A 25055-nucleotide genomic window follows, 5' to 3' on the forward strand; every position below is an offset into this window, starting at 1 on the left:
CGACGGCGACGTTGTTTACGCATTCTATTCCGTACAGGCGGCTAAGATATCGCAAAGAGTCAGCGAAAAAGTCACATTTTTTGGAGACTTGAGTTCAAATTCCAAATTTTCTTGGCAAACTCCATCCAGAGGTAAAAGGCGGTTGACGGAAATGTGTGATGAAGTCTCTTGTCAAACATGTTGGAGTATTCATGAATTCAGGTTCTACTTGTACATCACATCCTACATAACATAAAAAAAAAGAAAAAAAAAAAAGATGTTTAATGGGAAACATCTGGACTTTGAAAGTTGTGCATGTGGTACTGCTTGACGAACCCATAGCACCTGACATTTCAGTTTGCCAGTGAATGCCGCGTGTTCCTAATAATTACGTTGTTTTGCTCATTTTTCCAAAATTCTCAGTGCAATTTAAATTGAATACAATTATCGTCATCGATCACTATATTCGCATTTCACAGAGTGTTGACTGCATTCGGTCATGGCATGGAGATTTGTCCAACAAATCAGAGCTCATCTTTGATCTCTCCTTTTATCTTTCATTTGATAATTTCAGTAGTAGATGGGCGGTCAAGGCCTTCAAGGCCTTTTCTGCTGGCCTAACATAACCAAGAAAAATGATCATATTCGTCACATTGGTGTCATATTATATCCCAGTGTTGTATTTTCACGTGAGAGTTTTTATCCAATCAGAATTCAGCTAGCTCGTGTTGCTAGGCAGATTTCACAGTACCAGTAGCTCGCACGATTCGTCCAAGGCCTTCAGATAAAATCGTGCGGGCGTCTGTTCTGTCATGGCTTTCAGATTTGATAGACAGTTGCGATAGCCAATCAGATCACGAGTTGGTTACAGCGAGGCTTTAACCTTGAAGGTGATGAACCCATCTTGTGATTGGATACTCACTCGCGAGCGGGCGGCGCTATGTGGATTCAACACACCCGAAAGTTGTAACTGGCGACCGTTCGGAAATATAAAATATATTCTTGCTTTTTTAAACCACAATGGCAGAAGGAGGGAAAAGTGTGGATTTAATTGCGCATACACTTGCGAGGCCATTTTCAAGACGGACCTTTCAAGAGAAGCTAGGTCGTCCACTGCATTTCAGTAAGTGATTACCGTTAAAAAAAAATATAAAAAATTTCGAATTTCAAGGCAACAACTTCAACATTTTATGTCGTTATTTACAATGAGGATGCTTTCCGCCGATATTTCAATCGAGGCTTCAACAATTTCTGTTTGGAGGAATACAGCCATCCACCAACCTAGGTTCTTAATAGGGTTAAGGTCAGGGATTACGGTGGTCACACAAATATTTGGTTCTCCCTAGACACCGATAGTCGCTAAAGTTTCAGCTGTATTTTTTTTTTTCTGAGCGCGTTATTGCGCGTTGTCTTACAAGATAATTATTTTACAGCGGAAGCCACAGTTCAGAGGTCATTTTAACACCTTCAGGCACAGCAAATTAGCATTACGTTTCACTTCCCATCATTCGAGCACAAAACATAAATCTACCAACACCTGGGAAAGTTGCGACCTTTTTGGGAGCATGGTGGCAATGAAAAACCATCACCAACTCCGACATTTTTTTTTATAAAGTTGTTTGAAAATGAGTCTTTGTGGATTTCCGAGCTTACTCCAAATGTTTCCCCTCGTGAGCATTAGTCAGGGGTGGCCGAAATGCGGCTTTATGACTGCTAGCCGAGGGGATCCTGCATCAAAAGGTTCTTCGGACTCCAGAGACGGCAGCCGCTTCAAATACCTGCTTGCTACTCATCAGTGACTTTTTAACAGCTGTTCTCTTAATACGATGCATTTGCCAGACAGAAACTCAGACAGACAGAAATTCTTTGAACGGAACAAACCAGTTTGCTCTTTGAATTGCACTTTTCTTTTTTTTTTTTTTTTAACGGTATGATTATTTTCTTTTACTGTCCAGCCAGACGTTGGACTGCTTAATCAAGTCAAACAAACTGTAAATATTCCTCGTCATTAGGCTCATCTGGAAATGTTGTCTGAAATTAATAAGCGTGATCATGAGAACCAAATGTTTATTTCTCTTCAATCCCTTCTGGGTAATAATTCTCAACCCATCGTTATGACTTTATGAGGAGATGCTTGCGTTTCTTTGTGATATCAAGTCCAACAAAGACTCATCTGCCTCATTTCCGTCTTCCCAAGCGCCGTAAATATCAATCGGCTCACAGACAAAAACACAAATAGTTGATCTAAAATTACGCTCTCGTCTGTGTTTGAGCTATTTTGAAGTGACTTTCTCATGTCATCACCAGATGTTTGTGAAAACCAGAAACAGTACTTTTATACAGTCGTTTTATCAAACACATTAGTGACATCGATCTTATTTAACCTTTGAACGCCCATCAATTTCCGAAACTTTGTGGTTCATGTGGCTTGGATGTCCTTGTTGATTTTGTAGTGATGGATGAAGTTAGATGTTGTCGTCGTTGTGCCGCTTATCCAGAGATGGGCACTTGACCCTATTTTGTCGGTCCGTCCTCCGTCTGTGACCTGGGCATCCTTCCGTCATCGTCTCGCTGTCCTTAATTCCTTATTTTATTAAAGTGCTTCCGTCCTTACTTTTCATCATGGATAGACGGACTTTTCCGTCCTTGGGAGGGAATGCGCGTCTCTGATCTTATCAATGAGTTTCAAACCTTGCATGTTTTCCTCATTTGATCCAAAACATAACCCTTTTGTCCAAATAAATTCGTCTTTGCAGCTTTCTCCATGATATGCCAAAATGTGGCCCCCAATCTGTTGAATCAGCAATAAATCAATATTTTATTAATAATTCAATTTGTGTTGAGCATGGGCGGAATGTAAATAGAGTCAGTGGTAAACTCTGAATTGTGACAATGCAATTTCACAAGCATGAGTTAACAATGTCCCAAATTCATCACTCGTCGCTCATACACACACGCACACACACACACACACAAATAAAATGCAGCATCATTGAGGCTTTTCCTCTCCTCCAACTTTATCAGGTTACGGAAGTAGGACAATTTCTCCAGAAAGAGGACACGGGTGGGTGTGAGAAGAACAACTTGTTATAAATGCATCACAACCACAAGTTTTTTTTTTTGCACTCATTTCTATCCTTAATGGAGTTGCAAACAGCTGGAATTGGAAGCATTACTCAGCAAAGCGTTCACATGATATCGTGAATGGAGACATTTTTTTACGTGGAAAGCAGAAGGAAGGGGCGGGGGGGGGGCATCTTGGCCATCTCCTGATTGACCCTCATTCACCCCGACTCGCTCTCCCCACCCTGAGTGAGTCTTCCCCTAAACATGTTTGCAGCTGTCAGCTGGCAAGTGTTTGTGGGGCCTTGTGTGTCCTTCATGTACTCGATGAATGTGTGTTTGTGTGTGTCAAAGATCATTTTTCATAATCCAATGCATGACATTAATAGAAATGATGCAATATTTGGACTCACACACACACACACACACAAGAGCAGCAGCCAAAAAGCATACACACGCAGTCAGCGTTAATTCTACAGTGGCAAATGATTGTAGATGTTTGCTTTAATAATTTATATAATATTTGATAGCAGGTAATTGTACAGCGATAGAACCAGATTGAAATCGCACCTGTTTGTTAGTCTGACGTCAACATGATGATGCCTCTGGTGACAACATCTGCTGGTCACATGAGAGACTTGTTAGCTCAGTCTACTGAGGGACAATTGGCTGCGTATTGCATCGATGTCCTCCTTTTTTTTTTTTTTATTGTGCTCAAACTCAAATACACAATGGAACATCAATTGTGCAAACTAAACTTTTTTTTTTTTGTCATCAAGGAGTCCCATTAACTCTCCCCCCCCCCCCCCAATCTCTTTTTAGCTTCGGCTCCAAAGTTAAAACCAATGAAGAATCCATCAATAGTGGACGAGGGAAGCAAGCTCACAGTCAAGTGCGAGGCCACGGGGAACCCTCTGCCCACCTACCGATGGTTCAAGGATGGCAATGAACTGAAGAAAAACAAGAAAATTCGAATAAAGAACAGCCAGTGAGTACACCCACCCACCCACACCCCCCCCACACACACACAAAAATATGTTTGAAATGCTAATTCAAGTGTTCTGGGATCATAGTTTGCAGATTAAAATTATTAATATAGGCAATTAGAACAATTCATTAGCAGGATGTAAATTACTCGCGATTCGGGTATGGGAGCTACACTGGCGGCACTACTGCTCCCCACCTCACCCCGCATCCCCCTCACGTGCTAGGCCAGATAATACAGTTTTAGGCGTTCTTTGATTTTTTTTTTTTCATATTTCACCCCAGCACCCTTGGGAAACATATAATGAAAGTATGTGTGTAAATTTTTATTTATTTATTTTTTGTTTTTTGCGGATCACCGGAGATATCCCCCCCCCCATGCGCAGCCCCTGGAAAAAAAAATCCTAGCTCCGCCTGTGAGTAGTTGCTTATGTATACGTTTGGTTGCAGTACCACTTTTCACCTCCTAGCAAGCGAGGCAGCACTGAGCCCTGCCCTTTGAATAATTCATGCTCCTTTTCCACACTGCCTTTCATTTTGGCTGATGATCATGTAATTAAAATTGCTAGCTCCAGAGGAGCATGTGAGTAATGTGCCAGAAGAAGACAGAATCTTGGAACACGTCGATGCATTTAAGGGCCCCTTGTAGACACGGTGGCCGTTTTTGAGCCAAATTAATAGCAGCATTATTAAAAACACCACGAGACATTTGACGTGGCTTAATGAAACCACATTGAACTCCGAGTAGTTCTATTATTCCAGACACTTTTTCACTCTCTAATCAGCATCCTATCAAAGCAGAGGCCCGTTGCCATGCGGCCACTTGTCCTGTTGTCTGCCTCGCTGGCCTCCACGTTTCCACTCGATGTGTTTCCATGTTGCTTCCTCCCGGGCCGGATTCCCCTGACTCAGCTGTGCGAGTGTTGTCTCCCACAGGAAAAACTCCAGACTCCAGATCAGCAGAGCGAAACTGGAGGATTCTGGGAATTACACTTGTGTGGTGGAGAACCTGCTGGGAAAGGACAACTCCACTGGCACGATAAACGTCCAAAGCAGTGAGTACTGAGTGAAAGCACTGGCATTGTTATTCATCGCTTACGACTGTTCTCCGGCCAACTAAAAGATCCAAAGTGGGCATGTAAAAGCGGAAACATGCATGAAGAACAACTGTCTGGTTTGTCTTGGGGGGCTTTGCAGAGTTTTAAATATGGTTCCTATTCAGCAATGTGCATTTGGCAAGTGACACGAGACCATAACACGGAACAGAATCAAAAACACAGCACACCTGAGAGCTGTAAAAAAAAAAAAAGTTCCCCTTTTTGATAACGGGAAATACATGCTAGTGCCGCATTTTGGAAAGCGTTTGTAGCTGGTGAAAGACTTTTGATAACAGCTGCTCCCATTTGGTGGGGTGCTGAGTTCATGTTGGTTCCGAGTTCTGTTACGAGTGTGTGTGGGTAGTGCCCTGGTTGCAAACGGTATGAAGGAAAAAAAAAAAATGTCGAAAGAGCGGATACAAGTCATGTGCTTTTGCTTCTATCCAAGCAAGGATGTGTCCTTATCTTGTTGTCTGAGTGGCAAAAATCCACAGCTTGTCTGGAGGGCCGACTGCAGCTAGAAAGTTCACATCTTCCTCCCAAAAAAAAAAAAAAAAAATGTCTATCCACTCACAATAGCGTTAAAAAAAGAGTCCAAAACAAATTTACTTTGTGTCAAATGCTAATTAGACCAAATTGGCCACGCCCACTGACCTCATAAAATTTGGACAAAAGCCCAGAAAAAAATAAATAAATTAAAAAGCGCATTGTTGGCGTGGCGATGGCCTGTGCTTGATTGTCTTGGAAGGAATGTAAGTTCCTGCTGGTTTGACCGAGTTCACCTGGCTGTAAAAATGTCTCGGGACTTTGATGCTGTGCAGAAAAGAGGCAGTGACGTTAAACAGCGTGCCGATTGGTGTTTTGCTTTTTTTATTTTTTCACTTGAGCATGCATGATGACATAGCCGCGCTACTGCCGCCGAAACATTTGGTTCATTTTGCACATTTCTTTGAGAGAGAGAGAGGGGCTGTAATGAGCGAGCCGCTCTTTCCGCACCGAAGTGGAGATATCGTCACTCTCATTGCTGACGTTGGCAAGAGGCTCATATTTGTAGACATCCCGCTCTGACTTAAGGGGCCAACCGTAGTAGAGACCCCCCCCCCCTCCCCAAACGGCCTCCAGCCGTCACTCACTGCCCTTGTATGCTCGTTGAGGCACAACACTCACTCAGCCTTCTCTCTTTTTTTACATCCGTCACGATGACCTGTTATTGTTTACAGTCAGGCAGCGCCACTGAAGTAGCAGATCTTTGCAAATAATGAAAAGGCCCTTTGTGCGAGCAAAATCAACATGCTGGTCCAATTGCGAGCACGCCGATAAGAAGCCAACCACATGCAGTTGAGATTCCCATCCAGATTATGTGCCTTGTGCCTGACACGGAAATGTTACGTAGCCTTTTATTTATTTATTAATTTATTTCCAAACGTACTATTCCGGAATGAGGCCGACTTTCACCGTTCCGTTTAATTGTAATCATCTAAGATAGGTGGAATGCTGCGGTACATCCTGCAGAGGTCAGGGGAATCCCTCGCGGCAGCACCTGTTTCCTTCAATGGTTTTTTACTTTGAAGGCTTAGCAACATGCGACTGTGAAACTCGATACAATGATCTGCAAATATTGTATTTCAAGGCAAGCGGGGCTGGAGCGCACTGTATAGTTTGAGAGGAAAACGTGACTCGCTAACATCTGTACTGTAACATTCAGAGGTATGGTAAGAGTGCATTTCTGTTGCATAGAAAAATCGGCAATAATATAGCGCATCGAAAAGATGAAAGTATGAAAAGAAGTTGCAAAATGTTACCTAAAAAAAAAAAAATGGCGTTCCGTATATGCTAGATTAAAAATCTTATTGAACATTTTGCATGTCTGTGCTTCTGAAATAGTGGGTCGGGCCCCCCTGGGGGTGGGGGGGGGGCGCGTGTGACCCTGGGGAACATGCTTTATTTCTGCCATACTACAACAAAGTGTAATTGCACCTCCTTTCCACTAGTTGGCAGTGGCGCTCTCCTTGCCCAGGTATTAACTCTTCGGTGTAGGTTTGTTTTGCAACGAAAATGATATGATTTAGAGTTGCGGCAGAGAGTGGGTGGTGGTGGTGGGGCGCAAATTGGGGGGCGTCGCAGAAAATAATTGAGAAACACTTTTATAGGGTAACTGCCCCTTTAAAAAAAAAATAAAAATAAAAAAAAAGATGTTTTCAGTGACACTTTGACCAACATTCTACAAAAGAGACTGAAATGGTGGAAAGTTTCAGAGTTAAAATGCACGCTTGGGTTTTGTCATTTTCATCATGTTATGTGTGTCGCTGTAATGTTGTCAGGCTTTAACATGTCCACTCTGTCACTGGGAAATCAATTGATTTAAAAAAAAAATAAAATATATATATATATATATATATCCATTGTCCGCCCTGTCAGCAAGCTCGCCTATTTTGCTGTTTGCATGCACATTGTCTGTTTGCATGATGATTGTATTTATTTATTTATTTTTTTGCTGACACGACTAAACACACTTGAGAAGTTAATCTCATAATTGCCCAGACAAAAAGTCTCGCGCCATGTCATTCATTCGTGACCTCTGAAGTTGTGCACCTTAAAGCACCGTGCAAAACATAAACTGCTTCACGCACGCTTTTGCACACTTTTAATCGTGCAAAAAAAAAAAAAAAAGTGTCGATGCAACCCTATACCGAAGGAGCAAAACTGCCTGTCAGCGTTTCATGAAATCGCTCCGGCTTTTTCAAACAATGGCATCAGTGTATGGCCCATCTTGTGTAGTGACCCGGGGGTGTCTGCCTGTCTATGTGTGTGCGTGTTTGTTTGCAAGTCCCATTGTGTTACACCGGCACGTCTTGTTCCGTCATGCTTCAGGGAAGAAGGCAAGACGGGGCGAATCAGGGGTGGTATGTCCATAGGTGGGGGCGGGAGGGGGGAGGTATTTGCCGAAACCGTATCCTCCAATAAAAGCTGTAAACAACACTGTGTCCTGATCACAATCCCTGCTAAAAGTTTGGAATCTCCAAATGAATATTTTTTTTTTTACTTTTATTTTTTACTTTTCAATTTAAAAATTTTTCCCCCCCATCTGTTTGCCTGTTTCGCAAGCGACATGCCGCTGAAGGGCCGCAGTGTCCGGCTGCAGTAAGCTGCCGAAGCAGCATGTCGCTGCAGTACGATCACTTGAAGCGAGCGAGAGGTTAGGGAGGGGCGGGGATGGAGATGGACAGAGTGAGAAAGAGAGCGAGAATGGAGGGAGTGTGCAAGACGAAAGAGGGACGGTGGGGTCAGTCGAAGGGAATGCGTGACAGAAAACAGACTGAGACGTTATACAATGGAGAGGGGGAAGCGGATATACAGTATACGGAGGGACGACGCAGCGAGCAGGAAGACGAGAGCTTGATGTGCTGCAGGGGAGAGTTTGACGCTCTTTCGAGGAAGCAGATTAGTCCAAAACGGAATGTGATGTTTAGAAAAGACGACCGACTGTAGTTGTATTTTTAATCTGTCACGGCAATTTTAAGAGTCACCTCAAGTGTACACCGAATGTAATGAATGAAATCATTTTTACAACAGAGGATAAAGAATATATACCTTTGATTTATTGTTTATTGTCAGTCTACATGTGTTGCGCCATAGTTTGGGTTACACAATTTTTTTTTTTCCCCAACGGGTTATAACATCTCGAAATCAACGCTAATCATCAATTAGTCTGGTGCTTTCTGATTTGTGTGTAACCCCAAGCCCCCCCTCTCCCCCCATCAATCAGCTCCACCGCATGGCAATTCAAGGACAACGCAGCACACGCTGAAGCTTAGCATGGGGGGGGGGTCCCTTCATTTGAAAATAATCTTCCAAAATGTCATTTGCAAAGCCATAAAGGGCACGATCTGTGAGCTTAACTATAGGTCATTTCAATTGATACGCATAGCATCAATTTCTCAAGGACCGCCAGACTCATCTGACACTTTGCCCAGAGGTGTTGTTAAATCGGAATTACCTGAATGTTCCCCGGATACCAATTTTACTTCCACATATAAAGGAAGATGTGAAGGATCACTGCTGTGTGCCATTAAAAAAAAAAGAGCAAGATATATTAACCCCTATTAATAATTCACATCACATTTGGTCATTACTCCAGCTCTGCCAACACCTATTTATAATTTCACAGCGAGGACAAAGAAACCGAGTCCGCCAGTTCCCTCGAGTGAGGGAAAAACTAGCCAGCGTGTTCATGTGGGAAGAACCCGAACCTGAAGTGAACCCCGTTTGCATTATCAAGCATTCAGAACGAGGTGGCGCCATGCCAGCCATGCAGTTTGCCCTCAAACTCTGACAAAGTGCACCTGTGCCGGGAGTTTAGGCATGACAGGCATGGTGGAGGAGAAAGAAACCCAATGATGGATTATGATTCAACACACAGTTGAGGTTGTGCTTCAACACTCATTTTTTAGAACCCCCGCTCCTTCGCAACGCTTCGATTTTAGCTGGAACGTTGGCGAGTCTCTCCGGGCTTTTTTTTTGTTGTTGTTGCAGCGCGTGTTTGCGTTTGGGTGTTTGTGAGTGTTTGTCAGGGTCGTCGCGTGTGTTGCAAGCGCCCGGGGCAAGGCAAATGTAAACGCCACACCCCCGTCAAGCCTTGGACCAACACTCTCTCCCGTTCACTTATATTTGTGAAATTTTATGATAAACTGGCATATTTTGCAAGTGAAAGTGCAACCGGAATAAATTTCTTGTCCTACAATGTTGTTTGGACGTAGCATTTTGCCGACAAAGATCAAAGATTTGCGCCGCTTCTCTCATTCTTTTTCTTCAAGTTTGTGGTTCTAGGTTTGGATTTCATTTGCGTCCTTCTAGTGTGATGTTGTTAATGTTCTTGTTTTGCTGGTCCCCAATTTTTTTTTTGTGGACCGGCAACCAGGGGGCGGAGTCGGGGTGTTTGTTGCTCGCCACATTCTTTGCACTGCGTGCTTCGTATGCGGTCTATTTGTTTTTTTTGTTGTTTTTTTTACAAATTTTGCTAGCTCGTGGATATTTGCATAATGCGATCGAGAAAATTAGCATCTTGTGCTAAGAGTCAGATGTAACGAAGAGAAGCCGGCCACTTTTAAAAATAAAACATTTTCAACCTTGAATAATGAATAAACTGGAAATACTGCAAGTCATTTTTTTTCTCTTTCATGTTGCAACCCACTGCGGCCCCGTCCAAAGTGATCTACGGACCGGTACCGGTCTGCGGCCCGGTGGTTAGCTAGAGCATACCCCCCTCTGCTGACTTTGGGGAAAGAGGTGGGCTCCATCCTGAACCGCTCGCCAACCCATCACAGCCTATTCCCATCATTCCACTCGATATTCAAAATAGTCATAAAGTTCCAATTTCATGAATGTATTCCTACTTTATGGAATGTATGCAGTTTCTCGTAAAACCTAAAGAGGAGATGTGGGCACGTTTTTATACTCAAGGGCCACATTTGATTTAAATGGAAAGGAGGGTCTGGTCATTTATAGATGACATAAGAAAAAAAATGATGTGAAATGTAAATGAATACATGCATTTTACTTAACCAATTTTATAAAAAAAAAAAAAAGGGTTAATTTTTTTTTCAGTAAACAATGAAATGAACCCACAGGTCATATATTTCCCCCATCCTGATCGAGATGATTGGTGTCCATACAGATAACGTAAATGTTGCAAAGCACCATGGGAAACCGGCAATGCGGCTCCTGCATCTCATCTTCTCCTCACTTTTGAGTGTTTCAATTAACACAACCGATGAGTTGTCCGATCGCGTGACACACCTGTTAGTGCAATTGTAGCGCGTCGTGTAATTAATTTGATGAGTTGGCTACAATTCCTTGAATGTGTCACATCACGACACCCCTGCTGGTATTGCCCTCAGGGCCGCCGCCCCCTAACTTCGCCTCCTCGCCCTCTCCATGCTACCTCACCGATGTCTCCCGGTGGTCTCAATATGACATGTCTTTTCCCTGACTGGTGTTCTCATCCCTATCCCCAACCCCCAAAGTAGGACCGGCGGCCGTTTGTTGTCCATGTGGTCTGACCTCTCGCCTGTAATCAGTCTGGCACGGCGAGACCCGGTGCAAAACGGAGTCGTATATCATCCGCTGTTTTCTAGAAGCAAGGTGGACCGCGCTCGGGTTCGTTCGCGGGGCTCCACGTGGCTTCAGATTAAGGCCTCCCATTATCCTACAGGCTGCCATGTTGTGATAAGCGTTCGTGAGGCGGCCATGTGTCCACGGGCTGTAGGTCACATCCTTGGGGGGTGCTGTGCGCGGCTCCGTCGAGAGAGTGTGTGAGCGTCCAGGAATGTGTTGATGGAAATCACAGCTGAACATATGATTGCTCCAACCTTAGCAGTCATGCTGGGGCCCACCAGCAACAATTTCACGCATGCACGCACACACGCACGCAGGCCCACACACACACACGCGAACACGCACGCACACGCACACACCTCCATACACGCATACCTTCACGTTTTTCACTCCTCATCCTGAGGCCAACCACAATGAGCCCAATGCTGATGCACATACAAACAAACTCGGCATGGCAGCAAATACCTTCATACCATCCGTTGACATCAGTGCTTCTGTTTTGTATTTGGTCCAACTAGAAAAAAAAAAAGCAGATGACAACAAAACGCAAACGTTCCGTATTCTGATTCATGTTTTGTTCGTGGAATAAGAATTAAGCATTTGCATCGATTCTCAGGCTCATCTGTCGTCTGGGTTTGGGTGAAGTCCTAATGCGAGCATGAGTGCGGTTGTGATGTCAGTTTCAGGTGAAAGCAGAGGGAAGTATTAGCCAAAATGGTGGTTTATGCAGTTGAAAATGAACCATATCGACTGGATGTGGTTGGGTCATTGGCTGTTAGCTAATAAGCTGTTAGCTTACCTTACTTTTTGCAGCCCTCATTCATTTTGTGAGCTTGTCATTTATGTGTTTTGGACATCTTCACAAATCCAGCATCTTAAGAAGTTCTCTTTATGGTGTCAGTCACCATCAAACTTTTTTTTTTTTTTTTTTACTTTTTAAGTTTTGTGAAAATGACAAAGCGCAACGTAACTCGTCAAGGGAAACTTCAGGTTTTCCTTCCTCTGACTAATGCTCTTCTACACAAATGAAACATTACACTAGGTGCTTCTTTGAAGAACATAAACAACAACTTCGCTCGCTCCTTGTATGTCTAACCCTGGCAAAAACAATTCGTTTCCTGAAAACATAAGCAAGCAAGATAAAGCGTCTTTGGTAGTGATGCTAACGGGTGTTGGTTGTAGATGTGTAACAGTTTTTTTTTTTTGTAGGTAAACTACAGTCGTGTCAAAAAGAGCCTTTACATTTTCCAAGCTTGTATGGATTTAGTTACGCTGCTATCAATCATGGTACGCTATGCTATGCTATGCTATGCTATGCTATGCTATGCTAGGCTACGCTAGGCCTGTGGCGGCAGTCGGCATTACCGTTGTCACACGCTTCTCGGGATTGGTCCTTACCAGGTGTACAACTGGGTCACTCATTTCAATAGTTTGCTTAGAAAAGCCTGCGACTTGCTGTTCGATATGCGACACAAATCGAGGGAGGGTTGACTTGCAAACTAAATGTGCACTCGCTTCTTGTTTTGAGGCGTACGTTTCAGACACTCTTTGGCTGATCTTTCGGCGTCTTATACTTGGTCCTGGGCCAGATGACTACAGGTATTAAAAACTTTTTTTTAATTCCCCGTTTTTTTTTTGTTTGTTTTTGTTAGTTTTTTTTTAAATTTGGTAAATTAGGTTATATCTGACTTATATTTGACACTTGAACGTGTTGTCATGTGGACTGTCAGCTTTGTCAGTGAGGTAATTAGCTTAAAAGGTGCCAGTGTGGATTCATGGATTCAAAATTTGTGAAAGACTTTCTCATGTTATTATTTGAGAAAACGTCAGAATCTTTGACTGGCAGATCAGTTCTGTGCATCCTTTTGCCTGTTTTCCCCGCGGGCTAGCCCAATGTGCCTTCTCATCGACAGTCGTATTTATGCGTGTTTGTTTGTGTGCGGCTAATGCAGCGGAAAAGTGGCAAAAAAAAGATTTGCGTCCACTCGGGTGCTTTGATTGCGTGATAGGTGCAAAAACTGATGAACAACTTGTATGATTACCGCATAGCTATTTCCCCCCCGAAGATAACTCATTTTCTAGGATGTTTTCAGATGAAAATTGCTGTTTAAATTCACCAGTTGCTGCTCCAACGAGTGAGGATAAATAATAAGCAAAGTAAAAATACTTGAAACTCATTCACTGCCATTGACGGATATAGAAGCCAAAAATTATATTTTGCTAGCTTGCGGGTTTAATATTAGCGTTATGCACCCGAGAGAATTAGCATCTTGACACACGTTAAGCGTCTGTCATAGATGTAACGGAGAGAAGTCATTTTTGAAAATAAAATATTTTTCAGCTTCACATAATAAATAAACTAGAAGATTTTTTTTTCTTTTATCTATGGGGCCTGCCGGAGCCTGGTCCAAAGTGGCTGCTGGTTGCGAACTACTAATGTACAATATCTTCCCAAGACTTTATGGAAGATGAAACCCGAAATCCTGGCTGTCATCATCTTCCGGGCCCGTGACAGCTGCAGTGTGTCACACTTTTGTTTTGAAGTGCACCCCCACCATGTTTAGTTCTTGAAGCATTAACACAATTGCCACTTCACCCACACAGAATGTCCTTACATTTCTTTGTGTTTATTGTTCCGGCTCTTCTGAGTCGCATCCGGAGTTCCGGGAAAGTAGAGGACAATTTGCAGCAAGTGTTCGTTTTCAATGTCTACTAAGAAAATAAGAAATCTTTCCAAAAGTGCAATACTTGCTCAGGAGAATTTGTGAAACAAGAAATTGATTTGCTTATTTGAATGCCTTTAAGGGGATTAAAAAAAAAAGTTCCATATTTTGGCAAAGACGTACATATTTTCTCAAGGAATAGTCTGGGCATGCGTTTCAAATACGCATGCAAAAAAATTATTTCCTCTCACTAAATATGAAACAAGACCTCAAAAACAAGATAAAGACAAAAAGTATAGTGTATCATATTTTTGAGCTATGCCGTATCAGTCCACTTCCCTTTTTCCCAGGAGCTCTGAAACAATTGCAGTTCGTATGGCGGAAACCCAAATGCTTGATGGTTGAGGCATAAAACATAAATCACTTTCCTAATATGTCGCGATGGAGAAAAAGCTATGCGTGGTATGGAGCGTTCAGTGTTCTTTCTGCTTACATGTGCCAAGATCTCTGAAGAAGCGGCAGCTGTCGAATCTTATCATCCGCAGGCTTAGAAGTACACCGGAGGATGAAAACGATACAGAACCGCAGTCAGAACAGCGCAGACCTCTGCCAAGCCCTAAATCGCACTCCTTCATCGACAGTCATGCGCTCGTGCTGCACCCGGAAATCAGTCGAGGAATTTTTTCGGGGTGTAATCCTGCTATTCAAGCAACCTAACCTCCTTAGCTGCTTTAATGGTCTGAGTTGCAAAACATATCTTCAGGCGGAAGCTTGTTTTGCTTGTTCTCTTAATTCCCTGTAATCCGGTCGAGGCCGCTGCGCGATAAGTGGTGAGTTGCAGTGAAACCTTTGCGAGGAGGTGGGGGGGGGGCAGCGACGTTATTGAAATATCACAACACATCTTTCCTTGGAGGAGATCCAGTAAGCTACAGGCCGTGTTATACAGGACAGTTAAGCCGCAGTGTGAATGAGTGAGGATACGGCTAAATGTGTGTGTGTGTGTGTGTGTGTGTAAGGAGGAAGCAGCTGTTCCACTGGAGAAGCTGAGTGATGTGAGCAGGAGGTGACACGAGGTTGTGCTGTGTGCGCGGCTTTGTTAACTCTTCCTGGGTCCGACACAAAACTGATCTGTGACTTCATTTGATAGCACGATAAAAGATTTCCCACTTCAGGCCTCCCAGCTGTCCCGGTGGTCTTCATCCCGTCGGTGTGGGACCTGAACGAAGGCTGCCGGATTCTTCTTTGGGATTTGCAGAGTGACTAACAAGCACCATCATGTTTCGTTAATGCCTTCAAATATTAAAATGATTCGTTGCGTCACAGAGACTTGTCTGTACTGAGTTGGAGCGCTGAAAATGGGGCTGGAAGTAAGCTCATTTTTTTTCTCTGCTACTCCCCATCGCAGTGCAATGATAAATTTTGCGTTATTAATGAATGGCATGATTTTATATCGTAAAATAATACTGGCGTAGGCAAAAATGACCCATTCAATGATGGTGTAAGCGTCAATAATGATAAGTGTGGATGCTGGATTTATTTTCCCCCATTTTTGTTAACATTACATATTAAAAGAAATAATTTATTTATTAAATAAATTAAAAAAAATATATATCCGAATGGCATAATAACATTATTGCTTAACATGGAACGCGGGATATGGCAAAAACCTATCAGCTTTTGTTTTTATTTTTTTATTTTTTTTTTATCAGCATCGCAACACAGGTTATTTTCTGACGTTCGTCTTTATTTGTCAGAATAACGAGTTAGCAAAGGTACACACATTCTGTACTTTATTTGAAGTTCTCATACATGTGGCGAAAAATAAAAGTATTAGTACTGTTTAAACTCTTTTACATGAGTAAATGTAAGCTGTGCAGACTCTGAAATATATCTAAAGGGGAATTTGCAATTGTTAAAAAAAAAAAAAAATTAAAAAACACATTTTAATTGCCAACGGTTATCACCGGCTCCCTCTCTATTTAACGAAAATACCAGCTCATATTTTCTTTTCCCAGACCTGCCAAGGCTCCGGTTTCACACAGATCACTTTGAATAGTAGTGATTGGCTGCGTTCGCACCCACAGAGACGCAAACCACCTATTTTAAATCCACTGGTTTTCGCGTAGCTTTAAAATTGCAATTTTTATGTATTTTTTTGTTTTTTTTAACAAAATTCCCAGATTAGGAGTGAGAGTCAAAATTACAAGTACTCCAGGAACAAAGTATTGGAATTTTGTTACTTCCCACTAAAGAATACTGATGCCCAAATTAAGTTACGTTGACGTGCTTAGTTTTTTTCAGACGGTTTTTGATTCTTGTTCAAAATGGGGCACTTCAAGGTGTTTTTTCCACTTTCCAGAGCATCTTTATGGAACGTATACTTACCATTCCTTTGCTTAAAGCTCATGGACACACAGCCATGTCGTACACAGCTGTCTCTTATCCGAAACCTCCCATTAGTCCGTTGCACTACCTCCCCTGTTGTTGGCGTTTTATTTGTTGTTTTTTTTTTGGGGTTTTTTTTTGGTCATTGTGTCGCTACCACCAATAGCGATATTTCCCGAGTGCGCAGGTGTGAGCTGTGACTGGAATAAACGTCACCGCGGTCACTGATTCACACACAGTAGAGTCATCCTTTCGTATACCGTCCAGTAAATAAAACGGTGGGCGATGTACAGCAAGTGTCGGTGTGCCTGCGTATGTGTGTCGACGTTTTCAGGGAATGGCGTAGGGGAAAACCTCTCGTCCTCACAGCTGGTCTGCAACTGTGAGTGTAAGGCCCAAATATGGAGCTGTGGTATATGTCTTGTGTTTCTGGTACAAGGCTGCAAAGTCTTCCCTTCCTGCGAAATGAAAGCCAGCTGTTGAAGATGACGGCCAATGAAGACATGATACCTCCCAAGCGATGAGATGGGCTTTATAGCGCGTTAGTGTTATCATAGCTCTGACATCTCATGGCAAAAATGGCTATTTTTACGACACTTTAAGTACCTGTGAGTTTTTGTTTTCTTCTAATGGCTGCAAAGAAAAAAAAACAAAAACAGCAATCCATAAAAAATAATTTGCCAAAGTGAGAACACATGTTCCAACATCTGGACTAAGAACCTGTCCCTTGGAGGTGTGCGATGGATTTCAAGCCATCGGAGCTACTCATTTAAATTTCACACGCTGCCTTTCAACCTTTGTGTGGGTTTGCGCGTGTATGTTTCCAGTTAGTGTGAAGAAAATGGAGGGAATGATCAGTCATGGCACCCTGCTGCGTGTAATAACGGATCGTGAGGATTGACGCTTTGGGGAATAGTCGCTGCCCACAACATTAAGTGCACCTGACAATATTCTTTTTAGATGTTCAACGACTCTCGTCGCTCGAGTATTTAAATTAGGTCACCAAAATTTTCAATCGCAGCAGGCTTCCTGACCCACAAAAAGATCTTCTCGGAAGTCAAACGACATCTTTCCTTGACACTGAGCCGCTCGGGTTGAAGCGAGGCGTCCTCGCATCTGTCTGAAACTGGCACTTCTGCAGGAAGTGCGGGATGAATATAAGCGTATTACGATCCACTCCCGCTGCTGCTGCTGTCCGTCAGGCGAGTTTAGACACAGGATGGCAAAGGGTTGAGTGGATCATCGTATCGACTTCAGAGGTGTGTGTGTGTGTTTTGGGTGGGGGGTTCGGGTGTGGGGAATCCCCCGTTTCAGAGCCGGAAGCGTGACCTTAAGAATTCTGTGGATTGATTGTTAATTCATCTCATCGATAACAAGGTGAGGCGTTGATGATTCAGTCTCGACTAGTTTGTGGTCGAAAGAACATGAGGTCAAGCGAAAGTTACATGCATGCTGACTTGCGCCGGGAGCATTTTTGTGCAATATGACAGGCGTAGGAACAGGAATCGTGAATATTCAGAGAGGCATAAGAAAAAATGTGATGTGGATTTTACACTATATTTACATATTTGGTGGTCACCTGTTGCCGGGGGAGGGGCTGATTAAGACAATGAACCCCTGCCAAAATACTTTTAATATAATTTCAAACTAATCTTATAGCACTGCCCTTGAAAAGAAATTGCGTGCAAATTATTTCATTTCAAGAATGCACCAGAAGCGTTGCGCGTTCATGCATATTTCGCAAAGACTTTCTGTAAAGTCTACAAACAACCCAGGCTAAACTTAGCGCCTAGCTGTCGTTATCCTACCGACGTTAGCCTCTTCGTACTTTTTAGCAGTGGTGGGCGGTCAAGGCCTTCAAGGCCTTCTTTGCTGGCCTGACATAATCAAGAAATTGTGATCATATCCTTCCCATTGATGCCATATTATATCCTTGTGGGTGGAGTTTTTATCCAATCAGAATGCAGCTAGCTTGTGTTACCAGGCGGATTTCATAATACCAGTAGCACGAACAATTCGTCCGAGGCCTTCTGATACAATCGTGCGGGCGTCTGTTCTGTGTGCGTCAATGAGCTTTCCGAGTTGATAGACAGTTGCGATAGCCAATTAGATCACAGCCCGCCACTGCTTTTTAATACCAATTTACTTTTTAGTTTCCTCTACCTTGAGACTGAAAACGCACCGAGTAATAACAGCCTCATCAAACAAGTCCGCCTTCGGGACTGGGACCCCCAAACCCACCACGTGTCCAGCGGTTGCCAACTGCTTCCCGCCAGCGGGCCTGAACCGGCAGCCCGCTGTTGGAGCGCGCTGCTCGTCGAGCGGCTCCGTTGCAGTTTGCGAGCAGCTGTTGAGCAATCGTGCACCGGGGCTGCTCTTTGATTTGGCTCGCGCGGCGGGAGGATTGAGGCAGGCAAGACCAGGCATATCAGCTATGCGACTGAGACATGGCAACAAGGAGTCAGGAGTATAAAAAGAAGACACAGTCGTTGAGGTAGCAGCGGCAGGCCCGCTGACGAGTGGGGGTGTTAGATTAATGTCGCTGGTCGGCTCCACTTCATCTCTAAGACGCCTTGAATTGCGGATCTCCTTTTCCATTGTGGGCCAGCTCCGATATTCAGAATGTTCTTTCGTGTGTGTCCAAGCTATAGTAAATAGCCGTCTAATTCCTCTTTGGCTATTTGCGTGCTGTTTTGGAGGATATTAATGTTGATTGGGTGTGCCAATGTTAGGTTTCGAAGCAGGCGTGTATTTGTTTGTCTTTGATCTCACGTGGTCATATTTTCCAGCCTTAAAATAAGACATAGCTTTCGTCATCGCTTCTTTTTCAAATTTTTTTTTTTTTTGTCTTTTGTTTTTACTCCTTGTCACTATTGCGTGCCGATTTTTATGAAGTGAAATTGAATGTATAGAGAAGGGTTGAATTTTTTTTTTTTTTTAATTCAAGTATGCAACATTCTTTTTGCTGTTGAATATGAAAGTGTCCTCAGTTAAATTGAGCTACTTTTGGTCTTCCAAAGAGATTTCCGCCTTAGGTGTTGTCGCATGACCTCCATTTGTCACATGACCTCCAGAACCAAGCAGGCACACGAAACGTCTCTGCGGTAGAGAAAAGAAAAATGTCATCAAGATTACATTTATTATTGTTTCAATTAAAACTCATTCACGACCATGCAAGGAGAACACCACTGCCAACTACTGGAGTGGAGGTGCAATTACACTTTATTGTAGTACGGCGGGGGAAAAAAAGCATATTCCCCAGGGTCACACGCCCCCCCCCTGGGGGGCCCGCCCCACTATTTGACAAGCACTCATATAAACAACCTTCACTGATTGCCGTTTTCACCTCGTCCGTCGTGCTCGCATCTCTTTCGCCACATCCAACCCACCCATCAGTCGCCGAGGACTCTCTGCCACTCTATGGGCTAACCTTTGCATATATACACACATTCCATTTGCGATATTTTTTTTAAGGGATCGCCAACAGGAGAGGTCCGTCGTCCTTCTGATGTGGAAAAGCGTTTGGGTGGCTGACCACCCTGCTAAGGGGGCTGACATTTATCTCTTTAACATCGGGTATTTTGCGTGAAAAGATTTAGCGTTTTATCATTTTTATGGGTTGATGCTACTGTGCGCTACCTGTTCATTCATGTTACTTCTTTTTTTTAATTTTTTTTTTTTTGGGGGGGTTGTCAGATTTGCATGACCTCAAGGTTCGAGAAAGACATTTATACAGATTTGACAATTGTAGTTCTCGGCAATGTATCTGTCACAAAGCCATGTGGTCTGCCCGCTGTTCTCGCCTCGCCGCTGTGCCTCCTCCTCCTCCTCCTCGTCCCATCCGTGGCACATGTATTATACTTTTCATGCTGATAACATTGCTTTTGTGAGTGAAAACATCAAATCCTAACGAAGTCCAGATGTAAGCGAAGCTGCTTTGGCTCGTTCCTGACGCCGACATATACTGGGAGATTGCGCTCCGTTCAACTGCAGTGCAACAGTGAAAGGTCCTAATCCATGATGCCGTAAATTACGAACATTTTTCACCAGACGTGTATAATTCGGCGTCGTCGATCAAAAAATGTTTTTTACTCCACAATACACATATATATATATATATATGCGCACTGTGCCTCAAGAGGAAACAAACATTGCAATGGGGACCCCTCTTTTCGTTTTTATGATTTTCCTAGAATCCTTTGGAGAGCGTGCAAAGACAGACATGTTGATGAAGGTTTCCAGATGGTTCTGCTTGAACCCCCAGCTTTGCTTTTCAGTTCTTAGGCCATGAAGGATTAATCAAAGTCAGTGGTAAGGGCTGATGGCTAAACACTGTGGCTCTTTAGAACCCAGAGGAGACCCCTCCGCAGCTCCAACTCGGATTCGGCCCCTGGGCTACAACGAACGGCCGCTGAAAGTTGAAACTTGAGCTTCAAAACCAATCAAACTTAGTGAAATCATAAGAGCGGATAAATAAACTCTGCCCCTTGACTTTGTTTTAGCAAGGCACTAGATCACCTCACAGGATTAGAGGAATTTTTCTCCAGGATCAAGCCGGAGGATGCGGCCTAAGGAAGGAACTACATATGACAATTATCCATTTTTGGCTTCGCCGGCGCATTTTTTTTTTTGCTCTTGGGGATGAATAAAAGAGGACATAAAAGTGGCATCTCCGGAAAGAGTGTGACAACCCAAAACAAGCACACACAAGATGACTGTTAGAACAAAGCACATCATTTGAAAATATGGCAGCACTATTCTTGTTCACAGTGTCGCCCATTGTTGCGCTTTCCATAATTATCCCTTCGAAGAGGAAAGCGAACAGTGCTGCGTTTGACAGCACTAACTAGGAAAGCTCCAAAGTCACAGCGTTTTTTTTTTTGCTTGCTTCAGGAGATAAATAGCTCACAATTAAGATCCGTGTCCCTCCGGATGTCGGCTTTTTGCAGGGTCGGCAACTCCACGACAAGTACGATGTACTATTTCTCGGACACGTGCAAAAATCCCGAGCCAAACAGCTGCTGGACACGGGCGCGGACTCTTGCGTCTGCAGAAACGGGAAAAAATCCGTTCACTGAAGCTTCATTTTAGTTCACTTGACACAATCATACACAATCAAGTGCAATAAGTGACCTCATGTCATGTGACCCGAATGAGAACTGAACTGACACATTTCCAACAAGCGCAATGACTGTGCAGGTAAATCTTGCCAGAAGGCCAATGGAATTTAACGTATCGGCATAAGCTGGCAGCTCACCAAATTCCTTTATGCACATGAATGAACCAACAACTACCCAAAAAAAAAAAAAAAAATTAAATAAAATGCTCCGAGTCAGCTGGGACAGTATCGGCTCCATTCAGACGATAAGCGATATAGAAAATGGACGGATGATTATAAACCCAAAATGCTGAAGCAGCAACGCGATGTTTGAGTCAGCCAATGCAAAGTCTGGTTTCCGTATTCCATCGCTCAAACCTTGACTCGGCATGAATTTGTACAACAGATGCGTAGAAAAAAATGATTCATGTCACCGTCCCTCTCAAGTGATGTTGTTGGAAGACGCAAACGATGTCAAACAATAGGGAATAAAATTTGGACTTTGACGGTGCGGTGGGATTTGTAGCATTTGGTGATGCCGAACCGCAAGATGTTTTCCATTAGGTTACGTAATTCATTTTGGTACCATTTTTAGCATCTTTTTTTTTTTTTTTTTAGCTTTTTCATGACATTCAATCTATTGCTTGCATATCGAATGAAATACAAGAAACATTATAGTGGTCGAAGGTGAACGTTAAGAGCTCGAACGCAAAGGTCTAATGCTGCCTAATATTGTTTGTGACGCCACTAAGCAATTTCCCCGTCTTAAATGATTACTCTACCATTTCATTTTTTTTTCTACTCTCTACTCAAGGACATTCCCGCATTGTCATCTCATGAAATTTCGATGTTTGGAATGTATGGTGGTGGTTGGATGTTAACGATATAACAGGACGTTGAAGGTGGAAGAAGTCGACGTACAATACGGTATTAGAAATGACTCGTTGTTTGGAAGCTTTATAATGTCGGGAACAATATCGCAATTGTGGTTTTGGTGGCAAAATTGAATTTGCTGATTATTTTGTGCAGCCAATTGACGAAATCAAATTGAATAAATTCAACGAACCATTTTTTTATTATGATTTTTTTTTAATGTAAAGTGATTCGGCAGTTGTTGTGCCCATTGTTCTCGAGTCCGTCCCTTAGTTGCTCAACTCCCGTGTCCTATTTTCTCTCCGTATCTCCCTTCTGTGGGTCGACTTTGCCTCTCCACCTCAAACCAACACGCAGAGGCTGAGTGTCACCCCACAGAGCTTGGGTTCAGTTCAAGGTTTCTCGCTTGGAGGCAGTTTTTCTGCTCACGTGGGGTTCATTTGCTTTGCGGTACACGATGCAACGTTTGAGGAACATGGTACTTGACTTGCGGTAATTTCTGTTGTATATTCACTGGGGGGAAAAAATGGCACGTTGAATTTTGCTCACTTTTATTTCATCATCTTTATTTATTTATTTATTTTTTTATTTAAATCATCAGATCTCATTGACATAATTGTCTTCATTGAGGAGATAAGATCAGATTTTATGGCATCTCATAAAAATCACGCACCTGCGTATAATACCCCATATAAAATGCCAACTACCTTGATGACCCAGAAAAAAATGACAGATCAAAAATGACAATTTTCCGGCCTCTGTATTTTGAATGATTGTCATTTTCTGTTCTTTGATTACTCCAAGATGAGTTGAAGTGAATTAACCTGAGGGACAATGTGCGACTCTGGGTGGCAACACCAAAGAAGTTACGCCCCCTCACCACCCCCCATCAACACCTCCCTCCGAATACAATAAAAAAATAAAATAAAAAAAAGCAAGTGTCGCTCTGAGCTTTTTGCAAGACTGTACAAAAAGTTTTATAAGCTTCTATCGATGTACATGCCAACATGTCATCATTCAATTATGGCAAGAAGTCTTTTTTTCTTTTTTTTTTTTTTTTCTCAGCGCTGGTGAGCGGAATGCGATTAATTTGCCATCGTAGCAGTGTGCCCGAGGAAAGAGGTGGTGGGGCGCCACTGAGTGATTTGTTCATTCATGACGAATATTACCCATAATTCTTGGTGTGTCATCACTTGTCATATTTGGGAATTTGCACACCTCAATGACTCCCGTTCAGTGTGACGCATTAGCCTGGCAAATGTTTCTTTTGTTTTTAGATTTTTTTTAATTTGAGTTTTTTGGGGATTGTGTAACACGCAAATCCCCCCTCGGGGAGGATCAATGAGGTCATCTGTTCGTGAAGAAAATTTACTGAACATTGTCACGTGTGGTTTGTTCATCTTTCGCGGCGAAGCTATGGCGCACTTTTTTTGCGATTGTTTTTTTTATCGTTCCAGAAGAGATGCAGAACAAAAGCAAGAAGTAGAGAAGGTCACCATAATCAATACTTTTTTTTTTTTGGGGAGTATGTATCGCTGCTTCATGTGCGTTCGTTCGAGTTGTTTGAAGGTTTTTTTATGACTTCGGTTAGTCAATCAATGCCGTTATCGGTTAGCATTAAGCTAGCAGACTTTCATCAGTCGAATTTAAAGAACATCCCATGTTTAATTCTGATAATTCTTTTCAAGCTCGGGGCTGACTTCACTACCGTTAGCAGCTGATAGCATATGTGTGCAGCATAACAGCTAAATGCTGCGTCACCGTGTTTGCTTTGAACTGTGTGCTCCACTAATTGACCCGAGGCCGATGCTGTCTTTTAACAAGTTGTTATTATAATTTTCAATGTACTAGAATGAGATAAGAAAAATCAAATTAAATAAATGTAATGACGATGGGATGGGAAAACGTGAGCAATTTTGTCTGAAGGATAAACGGAGGGTAACTAGGGACATACAGTGAAGTGCGCTCCGTTTGACATGAGGCCGAATAAACTTTGACAGAAGAACATGACCTGGGTTCAAACACTCACCTTGATCCTTTCTGTGTGAAGTTTACATGTTCTCGGTCTCCCTGTGTGGGGTTTTTTCCCCACCCGCGCCGCCCCCCACCACCCTGCTCCCCCCACATTTATAGCCAGGTGGATTGGTAATTATATCTCCATCCAGAATGCCCCCCCCCCCCACTCGCCCAGATCGAGGCGGACTAAGTGACATTGCATCACGTGTTTTTTGTAGCTTTTATTTGGTTGCATCTTTTGAGCAATTTTCTACTATAAGCGTCGGGATGTTTTTACAATGTTTTCATGTTCCTAACTGATCTTTTTATGAGGCGTTTTACAAGCCAGTGCTCCAGTCAGAGGTCAGGTGTGAGCGACGATGAGGTAGTTGGTCGACTACATGTAACACACACACACACACACACACACACACACTTTTGCATTCTCTTTAAGGCTCCCGTGAGCATAGTAACATTCATTTCTGCCTACTTGAAAAGTGAAGCAGGTGTTGTATCCTTCGTAAAATTACACACCAAAAAATAACCGACACGTTTTTCTAGTCATGAAGAATGTCCTATTGAAAAGCACTGGAAACATAATCGTTTTATCCCAAATGTATTTTGACGTACATTAATGCAATCCTTTATGATCAGATTTCATTTTGGAATATTGGCTTTCAATTTAAAATTTGTTAATTTGCAGATTTGTGTGCATGTTGTTCTCGTTGTCTTATGTTGGGTTATCGTGTAAAAATATTAATAATGACATATCAGCAGATTAAAAGGGCCAGCCGATTAATCGGT

The 25055-nt window shown here is 42.8% G+C and overlaps 1 protein-coding gene across 4 annotated transcripts in view; it reads left to right on the top strand.

The window, feature by feature from the left end:
• Positions 1-25055, top strand: part of nrg2a (neuregulin 2a) — a 74262-nt gene that overhangs the window by 32082 nt on the left and 17125 nt on the right. For all 4 annotated transcript variants that reach the window (XM_088278796.1, XM_088278795.1, XM_088278797.1 and 1 more), the window contains exons 2-3: positions 3865-4030; positions 4963-5081. In XM_088278796.1, coding sequence (XP_088134922.1) covers positions 3865-4030; positions 4963-5081 — 285 coding nt within the window. The remainder of the gene's footprint in view (positions 1-3864; positions 4031-4962; positions 5082-25055) is intronic.

Source organism: Idiotropiscis lumnitzeri, chromosome 17 (genome assembly GCF_059441095.1).
Source record: "Idiotropiscis lumnitzeri isolate Australia: NSW breed Sydney's pygmy pipehorse chromosome 17, RoL_Ilum_1.0, whole genome shotgun sequence".
Taxonomy (NCBI): domain Eukaryota; kingdom Metazoa; phylum Chordata; class Actinopteri; order Syngnathiformes; family Syngnathidae; genus Idiotropiscis; species Idiotropiscis lumnitzeri.